This window comes from Pagrus major, chromosome 7 (assembly GCF_040436345.1).
Source record: "Pagrus major chromosome 7, Pma_NU_1.0".
Lineage (NCBI taxonomy): Eukaryota > Metazoa > Chordata > Actinopteri > Spariformes > Sparidae > Pagrus > Pagrus major.
Genome location: NC_133221.1, coordinates 28,558,655 through 28,575,742, shown reverse-complemented (window position 1 = coordinate 28,575,742; position 17,088 = coordinate 28,558,655). Strand labels below are relative to the sequence as shown.

Genomic DNA, 17,088 nt, shown 5'->3' with positions numbered 1-17,088 from the left:
CAGTGAACTGTGACCAGGGGAAGCCAGAGCTGGACAGCAGCCCTAATGAAGGGGGCTGAGGGCCACAGTCATGCTTACGTAACACACGCAACACATGGACACACACGTGTGGGTGCTCGCACACACACACACACACACACGCTACACACACACTGTTCCCGCTACTTAGCCTTTTTGGACTGTTTATTTGGATACAGGAAAAGGGCAAGGGCTGTGTATATCTCATTGTGCACAAAAGGGAAGTTACACAGGCCCTGAACCTGGGGGTGTGTCACCACCGTGTGTGTGTGCTGTATGGTTCGTGTTAATCTTTCTTTCTTCCCTTCTTTCTTTGGCATCAAGCTCAGTTTTCTACTGTTGCTTGTACGTAACAACAGACATCAACAGGAAGGCAGAGGAACAGATAATGAGCTAAATTCAGACTTGCCTTGTCTGACCGCAGTCGCAGGAAACCGGTTCAGGTTGAACATCAGCTATCAAATGACTTACTGGACAATGTTCCTGTATGACTCACTCTGAGAATTAATGTCTTTTTCCATCTCCGTAGGTAGATGAATCTCAAATCTTATCCTGTGTTGTGGTTCTTTTTTTATTCCCAGTCTGAACCCAGTTCCTGACTAGATAGGTTTGGGCTGGGTCAGGCTAATTTCTCTTGATTCCCTCTGGCTAAAGCACCTCAGTTTCATTTTATTTCTCAGATTCTTTTCTTAAATCGGAGCACATAAAACAATGCATTATGTTTAGACAGCACCTCTAAAAGTTCCTTTTTAAAAAATACTGCGAGTTTGACTCTGCCGCACCATATCAAATCAATTTACAGTGATAAAAATGCGTCAGTCAGGTCCATGCTCTTTGGGTATTGCAGGACTGGGCTGGATTTTGGGGCCCTTTAGTTGCTGTAACCTACTTTGTCATTCTGCTCAACAAGCAGACAATTACCTTCTCCCTGTCCCGGTCAAATACATCTTTCCCCTCTCTTTACTTCTGTCTCTCTTTCTCTCTTGTGCAGGGATCTTACTTCCAGGAATAGCAAGCAAACATTCTTTCAATTTACATATCAGGCATTTAGCCAAAACTTTTGGGCAGATCAGATGGCAATAATGAGTGAATAGGTGTCGAGTGTGTTAGTGAAAGACACTGTTATTTTTGCAGAGACCGCATATGTTACACATATACAGTTGGGTTTAGGGTTAAAACACGGGGATTTGAGCAATTCCGGTGAATTCTGGCCAAAATCTTTTCCCCGTTTCCAGGGAGAATTACCTGTGAGATCCCAGGACTTAGATTGCTTCCTCATCTTGTTGTCATCTTGTTTAAAAATCAAGGTCAACTGGGCCTACTCAGCATTTGTACACGACACAGAGGTTCAACATATGTGGTTCATTACTTAAAGGTCATATTTATAACATTTTAATATAGACAAAGTCTAGTCTCCAATTAACCACCTTTAGCTCATGCCAGGAATTACACTGTACCCAAAGTTGTACACACTAGTGGTAGGAAAATGCAGTAAAGTCCCTCCATCTTCATGATTTATCAAGGCGTTTTGTTCAAGTAAGATTACTATTACAAAGAATAATCTAATCTGAACATTAAGTAGATGATGCATGTTAGAGAATGTCAGGAACGTATGGCCTACTTTTTCTCAGTCTCTCAGAGCAACACTTAAAACTGCATGTGTGCTTTACGGCCGTGTAATGATGGAGATATATGTCTGAGTGAATTTGCTATCCCAGGAGGATACTAAGAGAAGGACCATGTAAACTGGGAAAGTCCTGAGGTTTGGCAAGTACCACATGTCACCGGGTGAGCAAACGCCGCATATTCGCTTTGTGGGGCTCGATGTGCGCAACTTTCAATAAAAGCCATGCCACAAAACTCATAATGAAATCTGGTGGTATTGTTGGCAAATGTAGCATTTGAAATGGCTTCTAACAAGATTCCTGAAACGAGTTCCAGTTTCTCCTCACTCAGCCAGTCCTGGAAGTCGTCCACACTGTTTCAAACTGTTTCAAACTTCCAGTTGTTATGACTACAGTTACCTAATTTTGACCGTGCACCTTTTACTGCTTTATATTTCTGAATGCAGCATCAATCAGCCTTTACCTGGGTTGACACGTTCACACTACTCATTAATTGACCCATTCTTTCTTGATTTCTAATCGTTCCCTCTTCCATGTATTCCCAGTGCCCAGCGCAGGGGCCTGCTGAGGGTGGCCGCTAAGCCAGAACAAACACACCACACCAGATTCCATCTCCCCAGGCCAACACTTACGCACAAACTTCCTGCACAGACCTCCACCCATCGCTCTCCTTCTCTTTTCATCCCTCTTGCCTTGCTTCTTGTCATCTTGTCTACCACTCCATCTCGAAGTTAATCTCTCCCTTCCCTTTCCTCGTTCCCTTTCCCCGACTTGCTCCCTCCATTTTTTATCCCTGACCACTTCCCTCTTTACTTGAGCTTTTGTTATTCTGCTGGTCAGTGTTCCTGCTACTTTCCTCCTTCAGTCATGTCATCCATCTTTTTTCACTATTTTGTACTTTCTACTTCCTCACTCCTTTTTTTTTTACCCCTTCCTCTTCTCTTCATTTTCTTTTTCTCTCACTCCAACTTCTCCTAATTACCCCCCCTCTTCCTTTGTTTATCCTCTCTCCCTCCTCTTCTCTCCAGCTCAATGCTTCCTTCCCCTTTCTTCTCTTACTTTTCTTTCTAACAAATACCTTCCTGTTTGTCTTCCTCCAGCCTTTCCTCTTTTGTATCTAGCTTTCTTAAAACCTAAATGGCTATGGCTGATGGTTATCATTCATTCACTGCACCTTCCTTTTGAAACCCCACTGTTGTCTCATGTCTTCATGGTTTTGGAAGTGCCTCAGAACTGGAGGGTCACAGGTTTGATGCCCTGTGACCATCAGGAACTAGATATCCTTGAAAGACACCAAGACCCACGACAAGCTTGTTCTAACTTGCTCTGTTGATTCAAGTGCTGCTTACATGCTTAAAATGTTAGCTCAAGAAGGTTAGCATGACTTCAATTTAACCAATATGATCAAAACAAACATCCATATTACTTCTGTTTTATTATTTTTTCTCTGTAGTCCATACACTTGCCCCCAGCTCCTCCTTCACCCTGTAAAACCCTGCCCTCCGCGGCCTCCTCTCAGGTGGGTCCAGCTGGCGACACTCAGACAGCCGTGACCCCCATAACCCTCTCCTCCCTCCTCCTTCCCTTCCCCTGCCCTCTTCCCTCCATCTCCATCTCCAGCTGCCAGCCCTCTGTCCTCTTCCTCTCTGTCCGTTTTGTTTTGCTGCAGTGGCCCTGGCTCCTCCAGCTCTTTACATGCTCTTTGATCCATCAAAGCCAAAAGAAGCATAGCTAATGGATAATGCACAGCTCTCTCTTCTCAACGCATGGCTTAAGAGCTGTGGTTTCTAAGAAGCATAACTAGGGGGTGAGGTAGCAGCCTTGGTATGTTATTAGTGTGAGAAACGGGTGTGTTTGTGAGAGCCTGCGACAGTGTTCGAGAGTGAATCAGTCTACGTGTGTGAATACAGTATAAGAAAATCAATGACATTATTTATGGAAACACTGACCATATGATACATCGCTCGACCGATTTATATTACACTTCTCCCTGATTTAGTCACACAGCATTCCCTAGCCAAACCTTAAAGGAAAATGTTACTTTTAGGGCTGACCCCAAATGCTTTTAAAGCATTGGAGTTCTACCACTGCATTATAATCAAAATCCAAATCCGTATTTGAATGTGCCCTAAAAGCCTAGTGGGTACAGGTGTCAGGAGCGCACAGAAGAATATCCGTGATTGAAAATGATACTTGCAAGCGAGCATTTGTGTTCTGTGTGAACAAATGTAGTCCCACAAGCACCAGGCTGTGACAACTGCAAGCTCAACCCTCCCTACGTGTGGGCAACAACTCAACAGTCACTTGTTCATCAAGTTGACCTTTTAGACTTTGGAGGCAAGGAATGGAACTGAGAGCGACTGATGTCTTCACCTCCTGTCGTTGTCTAAACTCATAGTGACAGTATATTAGTGAATCATGGCCACAAGTTCAAGAAAAGCATAGCCCTGCCCCTGTAGAAGCTTTGTATATCTGCAGTAAATTCTCACTGAAGCTTTGAATCCCCAAAAATGGAATTCGGGACAGCCTTCATTATTTTTCTCCTGTTATACAGCAACTATTTGAATCTTTCCGGTACTTTTGTGATCTTACAGATGTGTACTTTCTGCCCAGACTTAGAAGATGTTTGTCCATGGCGGAACCAACATTTAAAAGACTTTGCCGCTCTGTTCTGTTTTACAGGCTTTGGAAATATATGATAAATGAAACATTGGTTTTTCGCTGGCAAGCATTTTATCTTTCCAGGCAGAATGAAGAGATTGAGAAGATCACAAAAAATCCTTCAAAGACAAAACTTGCTGCTGGACAACGGGGAAAAAAGGTTTGCTGAGAACACTATGTGATCAAATCATGTCGGAATGTGCGAAGTGGTCGCCAATGGGGCTAACCCCCTGCATGCCCTATTGCCATGTGACTTAAGTTGGGCATTGTTGTTCTCTAATCCAAAATGGAGTGAACCAGCAAACCATGCCAGACAGAAAAACACCACACCAAAACATCTGAGAGGTGATGTGAGAAAGTATTTGTGGATGGAAAAATCATTGATAAAGATAAAGCTGATTGCTGACTTTAAAAGACCACTGAGAGGCAACCCAGGCACAGTACATGAACAAAAAATGTTCAAACAAGGGTGAGGGTTAGGGGTTACTGGAGGTGGTCCATGTGCGCCATATGGGCTACAGGTAGAGAACACGTTTCACTACATTGTACTTAACATGATTGTAAATAAAGCTGCTTCTGCTTCTGCACTCATGAAACATTTCTTTTGATGGTCAGCCTTAGGCTTAATAGCTTCCCATTCCTTAAGCTCCCTTGGGAGAGCCAATCAGAGAGCACTGATGAAAGCTGCAACGAATCAGCAATGAAAGCCGGTGCTGGCTGTGACCTTGTGTGCTTTCATCACCACCATCATCAGTGAGCGAGCTACAGAACAGTGATGTCTTATATCAATCTAAGAACCCAGAGGGCAATTTTGTCTCTGGACTGCGATAACAACGGTGATGCAATAGGTATGTCAGCATCAATGAAGCACCCACAAAGAAATGACTCAACAGCGCAGTACAGCCACCTAAGATTACAAGAGAGGTCAAAGAAAGATGCTAATTTGACCAGTCAGACATGTTGTAATAACAGTTACATCTCAAGGAGGAGTTCTGGTTAATGTACCAGTGTCCTGTACTAGCCTCAAGGCTCATGCTTGTCATGAGTTTGAGGAATATGGCATACCTTTATGACACCTGTTTTCTGTCATAGCTCAAATTCAAAATTGGTAAACAGTTAAAGGAATGTATGTTAAAACCTGTCCAAGTCAATTACAATCATTCCAAAGAAGGAGAAAAAAGAAGTCAGAGGAATGCTTTTCCACCATAATTTGGTGTGTTGTGTGGCCACACAACCTCAATGTGTGTTGGGATGGGGAATGGTCATCATGTGCTCTATTTAAAGGACAATTTCACATCCACCTGTTGACTGAAGCCCTTGTGGTTCACAAGGGTGGATAATACTACCATTGCTCTTGCCCACTCTGTATAACACTCTATGCTTCAAAGCTTGCTTAGAGGGGTTAGGGGAACAATTTGGTTCTCTCAGGATGATACAAATCCCACTTACTTACATGCTCGGCTCGCTGGCTGCAGCTGTACTGGAATGTCACCCCAAGAGAAATGGTTTGGAAAGTTGTTGTCATGTGGGGAGAGGAGGATTTCTGTAATAGTTACCACTGTACATTATATCACGTTCTTGCAATTAAGTATCTCTGTTTTCGGTCCTAGCTTCAGAGCTCCGAAGGCAACTCTGAGCAGACCTCTGTTAGAAATGTAATGTTAAAACTAACTTGAACTTTTTTATGTACGTATGTCTGGCAGTCAAAAATGCAGATGGTCTCTCTTTTGCTCAAACCTGCAGGACTCATTTAATGGCAGTTTTGTGAGTTACCTGGCTTAGCTTTGGAACTAGACTTCAAATGCATCCCACATGTCTAATGCCTCTTAATCATGACAAGGTGGACTTCATGAGAAAACCAGAAAGCACCCTGACTAACACGAGGGGACTTCAAGGCCACGGCTAAGCAAGAACAACACCTATGGGTGAAACACTTGTATCCTGTGGACTTAGGAGTCCCATATCACACTTTTAGTGCTTTTCTATATGTGAGGCCAGCTAACAAAGCGTCTATCTGTATTTTCTTTATTTCTTTTTTTTTTCCCTCACTGTTTCAGCACTTTTCCCCTCTTTGTCTCTTGTTCCCACACTTTCTTTTGGCCCCAAAAGGAAATAAAGGGGTCTCTGTCTCTGGCTGTTTCGTTTTCGCTCCAAGCAGCTGAGAGGGAGGCCGAAGATATCACAGGTCACATGGGTCCCTGTGGTGGAGCTTTAATGATCAAGTGGGACGCAATTCCCTGTTATGGAGCTGGGGGTCAACAGTTTTGACTACACACTCATACACACATACAGTTAGGCAGATGGAAAACACAAACTGTAATACACACATGTCACTTGCTTGGTACATGTAGAACCTCAGTGGTGTTCTCATGTACCCATCTTTACCCTCCTCCCAAACCAAGCAAGAGGCTGAAGGCTCTAAGCCGGACAAAAATAAGCCTGGGTAAATAAACAAAGCAGGAAGACATGGGTCAGGATGAGATTGGGAGAGATCAACAATGGAAAAAAAATCTCATGGAACCAGCAACATTATTACAGATCTTCAGTCCTTCCCTCCCTGTCTGCCCTCTGTGGTCGAGCTTCCCTCCACTACATCTCTGTCACTCATCCTGTTGATACAATTCACCAAAGCACACCGTCCCCTCCTCTTTCTATATTTGCAGCACCCTTCAGCCTAAACAGTGTTTACCATACGCACAAAAATCCATTCACATTCAGCATTGTCAACAGCTGCTTTAGGGCCCGTCACCCTCTGCAGTACACTGCAGCTCCCAAACAAGACGACTCTGTGGTGAAAGTCTTTGTTGTCTTCTTTGGATTTTTTTTTTTGTTTATCATCCCATTGAGGCCTGAGGAGGTGAATTGAGACAAATGGGACGAAAAACAAGAAGACACAAAGACAGGAATACTCTGTTAGTAACAAGAACAGAACTGGTGGACCTCTACATCAAAGTTTTTGTTAGTATTTTTGGGGTATTTTTGGAGGCCAAACCGGAAGTTAGAGTTGCCCTGGTTACTTCAACAAAAAGCTTAAGGGATTTTGAATTGGATTTTGGATTATTGCAGAAAATAAGCTCTGTGTCAAACACAAGTTTATGAAACGTACACGCTTTGTTCAACAAGATAATCTTCACAAATGAACACCACTTTTATGATTTTTGAAGCACAAATGCAATCGTCAGGAGTAAAAAGCTTCAACGTACTACACTAGCAGTGTTTCATCCCAACATACATGTAGGATGAAGGACATCTGCCATAATGGGGGCTCGGGTGGAGCCATCCAGGCCAAGCTTCAGCCGATAGCTGTAGTAAGATGTGTGGCTGAGTACACCAAACCCAGACTACAAAAAAAGACTGGCCAATAGCAATATGCCGTATGGCACTTGTGATGTACTCACCACGCCACCCAACCACCCAGCAGTGGTGCCACCCTTCAGCCGTCTCTCTCGGCCCATACTCAACCCAGAACTATCTACGCTGTTCTCCGTCCACACTATGGTGTTACCTCACAACCGAGACTATGCCGACTTGGTCTGCCGAGGCTTACCAATGTTGGGCCACAAGTGGACCAATAAAATTATGCTAGCTTTGATCAGTCTGTAAGTTGTAAAGTTAACTTAGAATAGTTTGCAACTGCAGTGAGTCTTTAAAGGAGTAGTGAGTAGATGAGTCTCCGTGTTCAGTGTGATGACATTTAATGTCCCTGACAACTTCTGTAGTCCAGTTGTGCCACTTTTTAGCAACTGCCATTGTGGAGTACTTTCTGACATATTTTATGTCAAAAACAAAACCCAAAAATCTCTTAAACTTGTGTTGACCACAGACCTAATTTCAGGCATTTAACAGAAATTCCATGCAAAAGCCCATGAACTTCAAGACAAGGGAACTGGAAGTGCAAAAATGTGAACATAATTCTGGGTTTTAGTACTGTTTTTTCTTGTTTTTATCATAATGTGAAATGCCCTAAAATGTAAAGCTAGTACAATTAGTGATACAGTATTACTAAAATCTGTGACTTCAGGTGCTGCACCAGTTTGGGTGTCGTTATGTAAGATCCCCCATAAGACAGATCTGTAATGGTCTCTTCCTGTTAGATTCAAGACAGGTCAAACCCACTGGCCAATTAGTGCGGCTTATGCCCCTGATGGTGCACACACACACGCACGCACGTGCACGCGCACTCTCACACACACACACACACACACACACACACACACACACACACACACACACACACCCTGCGGACTGGCGAAGTCCCAACTTGGCTAACTTAGCTGTCATGCTTATGGTTTTAACTCTCATCAACATTGCTCAACCACTTGTTCATTCCCTTGCTCAGCCCACGCTTGTCACACGCACTCGCACACACAGCTTGAACTCAAAACATGCCAGCCTATCTCGGCAATTACCCAAGCTGTCTGTGATAAAGTGGCGACTCCTTTAGTCAGGAGAGACAGCCGTAGTCCTTGTAATGTTAAAACGATACATTTGGATCCTGTTATCTGGATGACTCACACTGACTACATGAGTATTTGGTGAAGTACACAGCCTGCAGGAGGGAAACCATAGGCCTGGACTCAAGGCCACAAAAGTCTAATCAGAGATTACTTACTATTGATGTCACTCTGATCCCCCAAATTGCATTTATTCATTTCATGGTTTCCACCACCTACTGTTATGATTCAGCAGGCTGCTCACAGTAAACTGTTTGAATTAATACTGTGATACCTAAACTCTCCTGGTTTTGGCTGAGTTGTCGGTCTCACAGCTTTGGCACTGAAAAATGCTCAAAACGAATCTGGGGCTGACATGTTTTCACAGCAATGAGTGACAGATTCCTATAGGAAGTGACAGGAAGTCTGTAGGGTGAGGGGGATGTTGGGTCAGCTGCAATGTTGAGCTGCATGTTGGGAAAACATGGGACTGTGGCGCAGTTTTTCAGCCATTACTCCATCATTCCATCTCCTCATCACTTCCTTTGTTTTGTTTCTGTTAGCTAACAAAAAAAAATCAAATATATGTATGATGGCCTTGAGGAAAAAGGCTCCAGTAAAGAAAGTTTAACAGTATCAGAGAGAGAAACATTTGTTTGCACAGTGTTTCCTCTGCTGTATCTCTGTCACTATCTCATCTTGAATGTATTTTCTTGACTAAAAATAAAGAAGAGCTGGGGAGCAGGACTCTGACCGCAACTGTCCTGATGAAAGGCTTTCATGTTGGAGAAACATCAGCAGGGTTATGTTGCTCTTCCTCTCTTCTCTGGATCCTCCCCCTCTTCCGCTCTGTCTATCTGTACTTGACTGTACATCCTCCTCTTGTAAAGAAGGGCAGACAGTGCACACAGTTCATGGCTGAGTCTCATGTAAAATGTTTTTGGACATGTTCAGTGGATAAGGACACGAGACAAGGAGGAATCCTGATACACAGAGGGGAAGCAGGGATTGTAATTAGTGTGATACACATCTGAACAGTGCCAACATACACCATCTGTAGGATGGCTTATCAGGCAAACATTTTTCCAGTCAGCACTATGAACTTGACAGTATTAGAGTTTAGTTAAGAGTTAACATTTTGGTCGGAGCCCTTGGTGGGACCTCAACAACAAACCACTGCATCCATTCATCTGATTATGTTCATGTAGAAACAAGATCAGTTTGTGATGATGCTCTACCTTTTAATACTATGTAGACCACATCTGTGTGCTTGTATCTTATTAATAAAAATAACCCAAAATTTATATTGCATTAGCAATGTAGAACAGGAATACTGCAATTACATATTTCACTCAAATTGTTCAGCCTAAGGAGACGCCATCAACAATGTTCAACAAACTAAGAATATGCTCAAAAGGTCATAACTCGGAGCTGCATTTGAATATTTTCTGTCCAAAACAGACCCGATTAACTGATTTAAATCGCACAAAGCAACTCAAAGCAAAGTGGTCACACTTGGTCTACTAAATAGTCAGCTCATCTCAACACACTTAGTCTAAATGTCTAGACTCTTTCAGTTTATGTGTTAATCAGCCCATAAGAGTCCAATATACAGTATCAGTCTTGTTCCTCTGTAAAGTACTAGTGGGGTCTGTGTCACTCAGTCTGTGAGCTGAACAGATTTTCAAGCAGTTATAGAGTGTTTCCCTGACCAGCGGAAATGCCTCCTCTTGCCTAATTAGACAGACAGGCCAGTCAACTTGTCACGGGCTGCATTTCACTAATTTTAATCCTTCCTCCTCCCACTGTTCCTCTACAACCCCCCCATCTCTGTGTCTTTCCCTCCATCTATTCGCCCCCGTCACTCTCTCTCTCTCCCCCTACTTCCCCGGGGACTACATTTTCCACTTGGGATAGAAGATAATGAGGAACTGTTCTCTGAGAGAAGAACATGGCTGAAATAAAACTGTTTATGGACTTCTGTTTGTGTGTGTGTGTGTGTGTGTGTGTGTGTGTGTGTGTGTGTGTGTGAGTGAGAGAGAGAGAGAGAGAGAGAGAGACAGAGAGACAGAAAGAGACAGAGAGAGTGAGAGACAGAGAGACAGAGATGAAGTCTGTGTGTTTTAATAGAATAGAGATGGTACAGGAGGCTGTTGAACTTGTGGGCAAAGAGGGAGAAAAAGTGATAGGAGACAACCAAGAAAAAACTACAATTACCACCTTGTGGTTGTATGCCTCTGCCAACCAGTCAAGTAGCTATCTATCACTATATTGAATTGTATGATTCAAATGAATCATTTCCATTGAGAAACTTGCTGTCTTTACTTAAAAGTTTATTTTTACAGAGGAGAACAGACGACTGATAGAGAGTTTAGTCACACGGTGCAACAAATGACCTGAAGCCCAGGTTGTAAAACATTGATAGTGCACACACATGTTCAACACAGCAGCACAGATGATCTACTGTATACAACTACCACAGTATTAGGATGGGCACCCAAGATAAGTGTCATTCATTCAGTATCTGATCAAATCTGACGTATGGTCACAATCTTCCTTTCTGTTCCTGCGTTAATGCGTTGAATAATGGCCAGAAAAGTGTTTTTGCAGAACATTATGTCTATGTTCACACTGCCAGATTTTGGCATATTTTAGCAAATTGGATCCAAACCACATTTGCACTTTTGTGTTGGAAAGCCACGTCACTAGAATAAAGAGTAGGGACATTAAGCAGTAAGGGTCGAGGTACAGCTACGGCTTCTGGCAAACATTCCATCAGGTTGCTGTAGTTGTGGAAAATTAATATCACTAAGCAATAATTAACTCTTACAATGGCTACTGCTATAACTACCTTCTAACACTTTTTTGACTTATTGCTGATTAGTGCAAACCGGGCTTTCGCCTGTAGTAGACAGGGTGAAACTTTTTCTTTTTGACAGTCTGTCTTAAACATCTGCTTTGAGAAACAAATCGTATTTTTCTGGAGTCTGAACATAGCCTATGTTGTCACAGTGAAGTTGACCTTTCACTTTATCATTTTATCCTATTAGACATGCCTGTGAAATTTTGTCTTGTTTTATGAGGTCACAGTGACCTTTGACCACCAAAACCTAATCAGTTTTTCCTTGAGTCCAAGTCCACATTTGTGCCAAATTTGAAGAAATTTCCACAAGCTGTTCGATTATGAGAATGGGAGGGACGGACAACTTGAAAACGTAGAGCCTCTGGCCACAGATGTCACCAGTGCGGAAGCAAATACATGAACTGTAGATCTACATAAACTACCTATAACCGCCAATCATTCCCTCGAGGAGGGAAGTTTCAAAATTACAGAGGGTTTTTCCAGAGAACTGGAGCTGACGCATTGATAGGATACTGGACTGCGTGGTAATCAGATGATTTGTCACACAGTTTACAGCAAGGTCGGCCGGGTGGAGATGTAAATAGTAGCCTGGTGAGAACAGGATGGTTTACACATGACTAACAGACCTCCAGATGTGTGAGTGCAAGTAAACACACACAAACACAGTAAATACGCTCATGGAGGAGGGTAGAGGTGCTTCATACACAAGGTTATAGGTAATAACTGCCAAATGTGAATGAAGGGAGGAAACACCTTGAACACGGGTAAGAACAGCTGGTTAGTCTCTACAGGGGGAAAGCTAAAGATAATCATCTTGGCAGGCAGGCAGCTGGGATCTGTTATTTAGATGTATAAATTGGCCATGTCTCTACTGTATTAAAGAAGTATGTGTTTTAGAAATCACAGTATTCCAGATTGAAGCCATCCTGCCTCAGATTTCCCCCCACAGTATGTAAAAGGTTAGATAACAGCTGAGATGGACTCAGCAGCCAGACCCCCACGCCCTGCCTTATCTGACCTCTCCCTTCCTGGGCAGCAGCGATGGATATCGCCAACTAACAACCAGTCAACAACCACACATCAGACACTTACAGTAGGCCTATCAAACAACATCCTGCCTTTCTGAAATCAATCTTAACGATAAATTAACTTCATCCAGCACTTCCGTGATGATGAATCTTTTTTTATCAGAATTTTCTGTTTCACAATCAGCTCAATCTTTAAAGGAGATAACAATCTGATATTCTGATACTATAATTGTAGTCTTTTAGTGATTCAACAATTCTAGTGCAATTTTAAATATCTACTGTAAATTGGGTGAAGAAAGTAGGGATAGTAGGGATTTTCTCTTTGGCTGAGTTGGATTAGAAGATTGATACATTCTCATGTTGGTAAGACAAATATAAAGCTACAGCTAGCAGCTGGCTTACAGTAGCTTATCTTAAAACTAGGGGGAACATCTCACCTGGCTCTGTCAATAGGAAACAAATATGCCTATCAGCACCTCTAAAGTATACCAACTTATATCTTGTTTGATTTAATTCCACAAACCCGAGTGCTTTATCATTGGACAGAGCCAGGCTAGCTGTTTTTCCCGGCTACCATCTTAATGTTAAGCTAAGTTAACCAGCTGTAGCTTCATATTTAGCATACCGACATGAGAGTGGTATCAGTCAGCTAATCTCTGATGGAAAGTCGGGTGAGGTTTTGTAGTACACAAAACATTTCTGGAGCTTCAAGGCAAAACAGCGTTGCAGCATTCTCCTAAACAACTGAAGTGGCTGGGGACTTCCAAAATGTATAAAAACTATCAATACAGCATGTCCAGCGTTATCAAAGTCTCTGTAGACACGAGATATGACACTGATTTTAAAAAGATGTTACCTACACCCTTTTAAAGACGAAATATTCACTGTAGCTGCTAAGCTAAGAGCACTAGCACACACCCCGTTCTAAGTGGGTGTATGAGCTCGATCGCACATCGAGAATGTAACAAAAGTTTTCAAATCAGTTTGGGATTACAGGACTGTTGGAGACCTGGATTACACTAGATGAGCTGTGAGGAGCCATTTTAGAGGGTTCTGTTGGTTGTTTTTTTTACATTGAAACTCCAGAAATGTTTTGTGTCTACAAAACTTCACCTGACTTTCAATTGGCATGGGATTGAGTAGATGATTACTGACTTTTCATTTTTGGGTGAACTTTTCCCTTAAGGTTAAAAAAACCCTAATATCTATCTTCCTTTATTTTAAAAATATTCTTCCAAGAATTCCAAGGAGCAAACAAACCTGTAAACTAAAGTATCACAAGTTCTACTGAAAAGCCTGATTTTATATTTCTATTACGTGTGCAGTTTGAAAGCAATCCTTTCATGTCTGAACTCATCCTCAGGGCTCTCCTCTCCTCAGATAAAAGACAAGAGGATGGAGCCATGCTTGAGGAATGAGGCTTGTCTTTGCCACATGCCTTTGCCCCTGGCTCTCTCTCTTTTGCTCCTGCTGCCTGCCAAGGCTCCCTTCCTCAGCCTCTACCCCCTCTTCATCACTTTGGCCATGGCTGGCATTCTCCCGCTCTGCATCCCTCTGTCTATTCATTATACCACCCCTCCATCAATGAGCCTTTCACAGAGGCAGCAGAGCCGGGATTGAGCAGCTCCTTCTGAGGAATGCAACCGAGCTGCCTTCATATTAGCCGAGATCTCAAGACTTCTGCCCTCATAGAGCCACTGTTATGTGTCTTTTCACACCTCGCTGGCATAACAATCTACTGAACATCTCAGAGAAGTAAGTCCAGTGCAGTCACATTGATTTTCATGGAGGAGGATGGCTAACTCCCAGGGGCCTGATCCATGAAGCAAGATTAGCAGGTCAGCATCTGGGCTTAACCTTGAATTAGTGGGGTCGTGGTGGAGGCTGGTGATGACTGCACATTTAACCTGCTCCAGTCATGTTCATACTGTCGACTTGAAATAGTTTATTATTGCCACAACTAACTATTGTTTTCATTATTGATTAATGTATTGATTGACTATACGATTTGTCGATTAATCAAAAAATTGTGAAAAATGAATTCCCAGAGCCCAACTGGAATTTGATTTTTTTGTCCAATCAGCGGTCCAACATTTAGGAGATTTATATTTCTGTGTGGATGAAAGGAGGGTAACGTCTGCACACTTGCTCCATGCCACAGAAGTTTATAAAGACAGCGTTTCCATGCCACTTGGATCTTCATCAGGTCAGGCGTTTTATAGTTCTCACAGTTATCCAGTTCTTCTTAAGAGGAAGCCACAAATGTTTCTTTCCCACAGTGACCACTTCTGCAGTCTGCTTAGTGTGTTCACTGTTTCCTTTACCACATTTATCATTTGAGAGTTTTGACCTCATTTTCACAAGACATCTGTCAGGTCACTGACGTGATGAGCCCATGTGAATACATTTCTTTTGGTGGAGTGTAAAAGTAGAAAGATTTTTATAGAATTTCCAGAAAATTAATATCTGTTTCCATCCTTGGCTGTTATGCAAGAATTAGGACTTGAGAGCATCGAAACCAAACAGTTGGTGGCATAAAATCTCCAGTACTGTGCCATTAAACCGATGCAGGGTATAACCAGAAACATTTACATACTGCATTATATATGTCAGTGACTGAAAAACAATGTAGAAAAAACTTGTTTGATTAATTCATCAATTAGAGAAGTCTCCTTGTGGCTCCAAACAGATCTAATGTAGCAGCTTGATTGACAAATGAGCCAAATTTCATGTATGTCATGATTTACCCACTCAGTTTCTATTGCACTTTGTTTAATTTTGTTTATATAAATAGATCAACTTTTCAAATGCTGCCAAGCTTAAAAATACTTTGCAATATTTAAACTTTTTCCCCTTATCTGGAGTTTACACCCATTTTTTTATGCACGCAGAAAATGCACATAAAACAAAAAAACCCTTTATGGTGGATGAAGACACACATGGAAATCAGCTATACTGTAGAGTCCTGCCCCAGCTAACCACAGCACATTTGATACTGCTCATGACTGTATCACAACAGAATTGTTTTATTTTTTAGAGTCCGAAAAGGCAGGTGTGAGCTGAATCCTTACCTTGGCCTCGCACTTCCTGTGGGTAGCTGTCTTGCATACTAAGAAGAATGAGAGTAGGGAAGGAGAGAAGAAAGAAAACAAGAAAACAAAGTGAGTTTTGTTGTAGCTGTACTGTCCAGTTATTTATATTAACAAACAAAAATAATAGTTTAGTCTACATATGAAGTAATGAGGTCAACCTGCTCTATTCGTCAGTGTAACTGTCATCTCTGTTTGAATTTATTGCATTTCAAGTTTGGCAGCACCACCTGAGTAAAAATCCTGATATCATCCTGCTGTTTTAGCACATGCTTGGTCTATGGCTTGCATCCCAAAAGGAAAAACACACACTGAGTTTATGAAATGCGTCGCTCCCAAGATGCAGTACGTGTACCTTGAGTCCTGCTTTTGTCACAATTGCGAATCCTGTGTGTGCTACGGGGGTTAAATGACATTTTGCTATGTGACAAGACTGGTGTTTGCTGCCCTTGATTCATTCATATTAGGCATCCTACTTCCTGCTGCTTCTCTAACTAGTCATTACTTTGTTTAACACGTCCATCTCACTTAGTGACCAAACTGCAACACCAGTGAAAACCTTTGTTTATGATCAACACTTACCTCTGCAGAAGGAGCCCACGTTGTCAACGTTCTGACGACACACGCTGCACTGCCGCTTCTTCTTGAAGGTCTTTTCCTTGAAGACGTGGGGCTCTCCCTTCCCCCCCTGCACACACACAAACGGGAAAACGTGATTCACACTCAGTTAGCAGCCTGATACAGCACCAGAAGTGGCAGTGTGATCTGTGGAGCTGTCTACTCTCAAAAACACTTGTTTGAATCTTTTTTTGACCTTCATCCAAGAGTTTGATTTGGCAGATGTAAAATGTTGTCCCTCTACACACACTTCGATCTGACAGGATGGAAACAAAGATACTGGACTTTGCCAACTCACATTACAGAAAGATCAAGGTGCTTGTTAGTGGACAGTAACAATGACAGGAGCTCAGAACTGTCAGCTTTAAACTGTGTGTGTGACAGACCACGGTGCATAGTTTGTGTGTGTGTGTGTTTGTGTTTGTGTTTGTGTTTGTGTGTGTGTGTGTGTGTGTGTGTGTGTGTGTGTGTGTGTGTGTGTGAGCGTGTGAATGTACATCTATTCTCTACTCCCTTTGCCTCTTGAACTTCTGTTCTGGTTGTGTAACTGTCTTCCAGTAATAATCCTTGCGGTTTCTACCCAAACCCCACTATAATCCTGAGTATGTGCGTGTGTGTATGTGTAGAAAAAAGAGCATAAGTGTCGGTCTAATTCTTGAAGAGAATTTCATTCTCATGTCACAATGTGTGTTAGTATGTGTGCGTGTGTGTGTGTGTGTGTGCGGGTGTGTGTGGTATCCATCCCCACCCAGT

At 42.4% G+C, this 17,088-nt stretch overlaps 1 protein-coding gene across 4 annotated transcripts in view; it reads right to left on the bottom strand.

Moving 5' to 3' along the window:
* Positions 1-17,088, bottom strand: part of tns2a (tensin 2a) — a 62,717-nt gene that overhangs the window by 27,192 nt on the left and 18,437 nt on the right. For all 4 annotated transcript variants that reach the window (XM_073469511.1, XM_073469513.1, XM_073469512.1 and 1 more), the window contains exons 2-3: positions 16,300-16,405; positions 15,700-15,737 (exon numbers count right to left, since the gene is read on the bottom strand). In XM_073469511.1, coding sequence (XP_073325612.1) covers positions 15,700-15,737; positions 16,300-16,405 — 144 coding nt within the window. The remainder of the gene's footprint in view (positions 1-15,699; positions 15,738-16,299; positions 16,406-17,088) is intronic.